General features: G+C 28.8%; 1 protein-coding gene across 1 annotated transcript; it reads left to right on the forward strand.

Annotated features, from left to right (window-relative positions):
• The first annotated feature begins 4,309 nt into the window (after positions 1 to 4,309).
• LOC131183189 (secreted RxLR effector protein 161-like) lies at positions 4,310 to 4,642 on the forward strand. Its single transcript, XM_058153449.1, has one exon. It carries the CDS (start codon positions 4,310 to 4,312, stop codon positions 4,640 to 4,642), a length of 333 nt encoding a protein of 110 aa, XP_058009432.1.
• The last annotated feature ends 610 nt before the right edge of the window (positions 4,643 to 5,252 follow it).

Here is a 5,252-nt window from a genome sequence, read left to right on the forward strand (position 1 = left end):
TATTACTATTTAAATTTTTTATTATTTAAATTATTATTTTCTTTAAAAATTATTTTTTAAAAAACTAACGCATTTACAATTAAATACATTTTTTTATATTACTTTTTTTATAGATTTTAATTCATTTATACAAAAATATCATATGTCAATTTACACTTATTTTTTTATTTTATTTTTAATTAATGAAATATTTTTTCTTTTTATAAAAAAAATAGATATTATAATTTATTTCATATTGTATAAATATGAACTTTATATCATTGTAATCATTTCAATCATGTCTTCACTTTTGAGAGAATTTTTCATCATTATTACAACATTATCTTCATAAATATCTCTACACTAAACTTATTTACATATAATTAATGTATAATTTATTGTTTAAATAATATCATATTATTGCATTTTGAAAATATTAGTAAATTGCGTATTCAACTCTCAAAATTTTTATAATTAACTTTAAATATTATAAGTCAAAAAATAATAAAATATATTAACAGATAATATTATATTTAAAATGAATCGATTGCAACTTCTCAAATGGAAGTATATTTTTTATGTTTTATTTTGCTTTTTATTTATAATTATTTAATTAATTGGAATATTAATGTATGTTTATACTGATAATTATTTCTTTTAATATTTTATATATTTTTAATGCATTTTAGAGGAGATTTTATATAGTGAACCCACTATTCCAACTAGGATTCCAACCATGCCTACATTTGGATTAAATTCAAAGCAAGTAAAAAGAAAAAGTTAGGATAAACGCTACACGTTCACCCTTATTGTCCTATTAACCACGTTAGAATTCCGATACATATTTTCTCTTTAAAAAAAAAATTAGAGACGAAACTGCGAGATGTGAAATCAGTAAAAGAAAAGAAAGTGGTTAGCAATCATCAATAAGTAATGCCGGAGTTGAAATATTTGACAAAAAAAGTGTTGGATTATTTATTTGTATCTGGATGTGGATTAGCAATAATCAATTGTTAGGCTCATTAACAGATTAAATAATGATATCAAATAATAAGTTTAGTAATTGACAATATCTAAATGGATTGTATCATGTAATTGGGCAAGTCTGTAATAAGTCAGGCTGTCCATAAGCTTACTAAGGAAGAGGCCCCAACTCTAAGTTATATATATATATATATATATATATATATATATATATATATATATATATATATATATATATATATATTATGATAATCCCATTTAATATCAGATAGAATTTGAATATTGTTGATATTGAGAGTTGTGAACCTACTCTTTTACTTCCGTTCTTGATTGTTCACAGAAAATCATAGATACAAACGTATTTTTAGGTGCATATATTCTCTAATCATGTAATCTATAATGATTTAATTTATTTCTAATAATTGGTATCAGAGCCATGGTTAGAGATTACATTTTTTCTTGTTAATTTCGTTGTTGGATGTTTGAATATTAGTCTCAGCAAATAAATATCGAATTTAATTTCATGATTTAGTAAATATTTTTTTTCGTTAAATACTTATATATATATATATATATATATATATATATATATATATATATATATATATATATATTAAATTTCAAAATTCACATGGTTATATGTTGGTTTTCGAAATAGTACATAATATATTCGTATAGTGATTACGATTGAATATGATTGAATTTCGTAACCCATATGAAACATGTAATTAATTTAACAAAAGTCAAAGCATAAAATATTTATAATTTTGTTTGGTTATGTGTTTATTAATTATGATAATATTATGTGTTTATTAATAGTTATTGGTTTTGTTGGACTAATTATGTTCAGGCATATTGAGAACATATTCATGAGTAGTAATATTGTTACTATATTCATAACATGGTGTCTATGAAGATTCTTATTATGGTAAACACTTCTGTGATTATGAGCTCACCTATTGTGAGACTAGTCATAAAATTATTCTGTTAATTTGGTTGAAATTTATTCCATGGATTTCAGGAGTTATTTGGAATATATTAATAGTGGATATGCCCATCGATATAACACTATTAATAAAATATATTATTGTTTGTTATAATGCTATTTGTTGATTGTCTTTAATATTTTTTAATACCCTATCGGTATAAAAGTGTTAAAGATGTTGGAATGTATATATATATATATATATATATATATATATATATATATATATATATATATATATATATATATATATTGATGAGTTCAATGAGTTTTCTTGATTTTATTATAATCGGGGACCTTTAGGCAGGATTATAATAAATAACAGTTTGTACATAATTGCTTTCTTAGCTGGATCTGAAAGGAAACTTTAGTTTTGTGATTATGTTATATACATAATTCATATTTCCTCTGTTATTCTATTCCAGCTATTGTTTCTATATAATTATTTGCTATGAAAGCTCTAAATGGCTCCAATTTTAATGATTGGAAAGAGTCTTTGAGCATGTACCTAGCAATAGCCCAACTGGATTTAGCCTTAAGGGTTGATGCACCTGCTGAACTTACTAATGAATCCACAGTTGCTGAAAAAACTTATCATGAGAAGTGACAAAATTCTAATGGGGTTTGTGTAATGGTGATGAAGTATAATATAGATAAGTCCATAAGACAAGATATTCCTGATAAGGAGACTACTAAGGAATTTCTGCAGAATATTGGTGAAAAGTTTAAAAAGTTTGACAAGGCTCAAAAGAGTCATTATCTTTCTTTGTTGAAGCACACCCAATATGATGGTGCTAGTGGTGTACAAGAACACATCATGACACTTATAAGTTATTTCAACAAGCTCAAGTCTTTTGATCTTGATTTGGGAGAAAGTTTTCTGGTCTAGCGCATTCTTAAATCTCTGCCACCCTAATTCAAAATTCTCAAGACTTCTTACAACTCCCAACAAGGGGAGTGGACAGTTGATTAGTTGATAGCCATTTTGTGCCAAGAAGAGGAATCTATGAGTAAAAGGAATACTCCTTCTGTTAATTATGTTTTTAAAGGGTCTAGTAGCAAGACTAATGAGAAATTTCAGAAGGACAAGAAGCCTAAAGCTAAATTTGAGAACAAAAATGGTGGCAAGCATGATCATAATTTAACAGTCAAGAAGAAGTCATTCAAAGGCAAGTGTAATTATTGCAAGAAGCTTGGCCATAAGTTAGAGGACCGTTTTAAGCTTTAGATGAAGCATAAGAAGGAAGGGGTTCAAAAACGTGAGGAACCCAAGTGAAAAAGGAGAAGACTGTTTTAGGAGTAAATAGAGTTGCAGTAGTAGAACTCATAGGGACTGTTTCTTTGAATTTATCTTCTGGACATGTGTTGGAATTAAATGATACTGTTTATGTTCCTTCTTCAAGGAGAAATTTAATTCCAACACCTATTTTATATAAGTGTGGTTATGTATTTCTTCAGGGCCAAAAAAAAAAATCGTTATTTATTTTAAATCTGATATTGTTGGTTTCACTATTTTATGCATTGGTTTATACATATTGGATTTAAATTCAGTTCCTTTTCAATCTGTTGATGTTCCTATCAATGTTGTTATTGGGCACAAATGTCAAAGAGTTAAAGAGAACTCTTCAATGTTATGGCATAGACGTCTGGGTCACATTTTTAGGGAGAGAAATAGAAAGGTATAAGGCCAAACTAGTAGTAAAAGGTTATAATCAGAGGGAAGGTATAGATTATACAGAAACGTTTTCCCCAGTGTCCACTAATGATGCCTTTCATGTGGTTATGGCTTTAGTTGCTCATTATGACTTAGAACTCCACCAGATGGATGTTAAAACAACATTCTTAAATGGAGAATTATATAAAGATGTGTATATGGTTCAACCAAATGGTTTCATAGAAGCTGGTAAAGAACACTTAATGTGCAAGTTGAAAAGATCCATTTACAGGTTGAAATAGGCTTCTAGACAATGGTATCTGAAGTTTAATCAAGTTTTGACTTCTCTTGGTTTTAAGGAGAATGCTTCAGATCAATGCATCTTTCAGAAGCCGAGTGGGAGCCATTTCATTATTCTAGTGTTGTATGTTGACATTCTTCTTGCCAGTAATAGCATCAATCTCTTAAATCGGACAAAATATATGCTTTCTAGTCATTTTGACATGAAAGATCTTGGTGAGGCCACATATGTTCTGGGTATTCAGATTCACCGTGATAGGTCTTGAGGCACATTGGGTTTGTCTCAAGGAACTTATATTGATAGAGTTCTTAAGAGATTTAATAAAAGCACTTGCTCATCTTCTATTGCACCTGTTCTTTCAGGTGAGAAACTCTCTAAAGCTCAGTGTCCTTAGGATGACAAGAAAATGACTGAAATGGAAAAGATTCTATATAGTTTTGTAGTTGGGAGCTTGATGTATGCTCAAGTATGCACACGTCCTGATATAGCATTTGCTATTAGTGTCCATGGTAGTTACTTGAGTAATCCTGGATGGAGCCACTGGAAAGCTGCAAAGAAAGTTATGAGATATTTGCAGAGTACTAAGAATTATATGTTGATTTACAAAAGATCTGGCAATCTGGAAGTCATTAGGTACTCTGATTATGACTTTGCAAGCTGTGTAGATGATAGAAAATCTACTTCTGGTTATATCTTCATGATGTCTGGAGGAGCTATTTCTTGGAAGAGTGCCAAATAAACACTTACCGCTACCTCCACTATGGAAGTAGAGTATGTTGCTTGTTATGAGGCCACTTGTCAAGCTATTTGGTTAGAGAAATTGATTTTTAGTATGCTTGTTGTTGAGAGCATCTCAAGGCCCTTGACCATTTATTGCAATAATGCTCCTGCTGTTTGCTTCTCTCAAAATCACAGGAATTCTAGTCGAACTAAACATTTTGATGTCAAATTCCTGTTTGTTCGAGGGAAGATTCGTGAATCACAGACTCGAATTGAACATATTACTACGAAACGAATGATTGTGAATCCGTTAACCAAAGCTTTGCCCATTAGTGTTTTTTAGAAGCATGTTGCTCTTATAGGTGTAGTAAAAACTTTTGATGATGTTTTGGTTTAGTGGGAGTCTATTTTATGTTACATTTGGGTTAGTATTTGTATGGAATGCTTAGACCATTGTTTTTGGACATATCTTGTCACATATTCTATTTAAATTCAGTTTTTGTTTTTTGAGATTCTGTTGGCACATATATATAATATTGCTTTCCCTATCAGATTTAATGTTATTTTGTTTGTCATTTCATTAACTAGATTTTATAGGTTAAATTGCTTACTTATTATTAGATATTGTT

Source organism: Hevea brasiliensis, chromosome 1 (assembly GCF_030052815.1).
Source record: "Hevea brasiliensis isolate MT/VB/25A 57/8 chromosome 1, ASM3005281v1, whole genome shotgun sequence".
In the NCBI taxonomy this organism is placed as follows: Eukaryota; Viridiplantae; Streptophyta; class Magnoliopsida; order Malpighiales; family Euphorbiaceae; genus Hevea; species Hevea brasiliensis.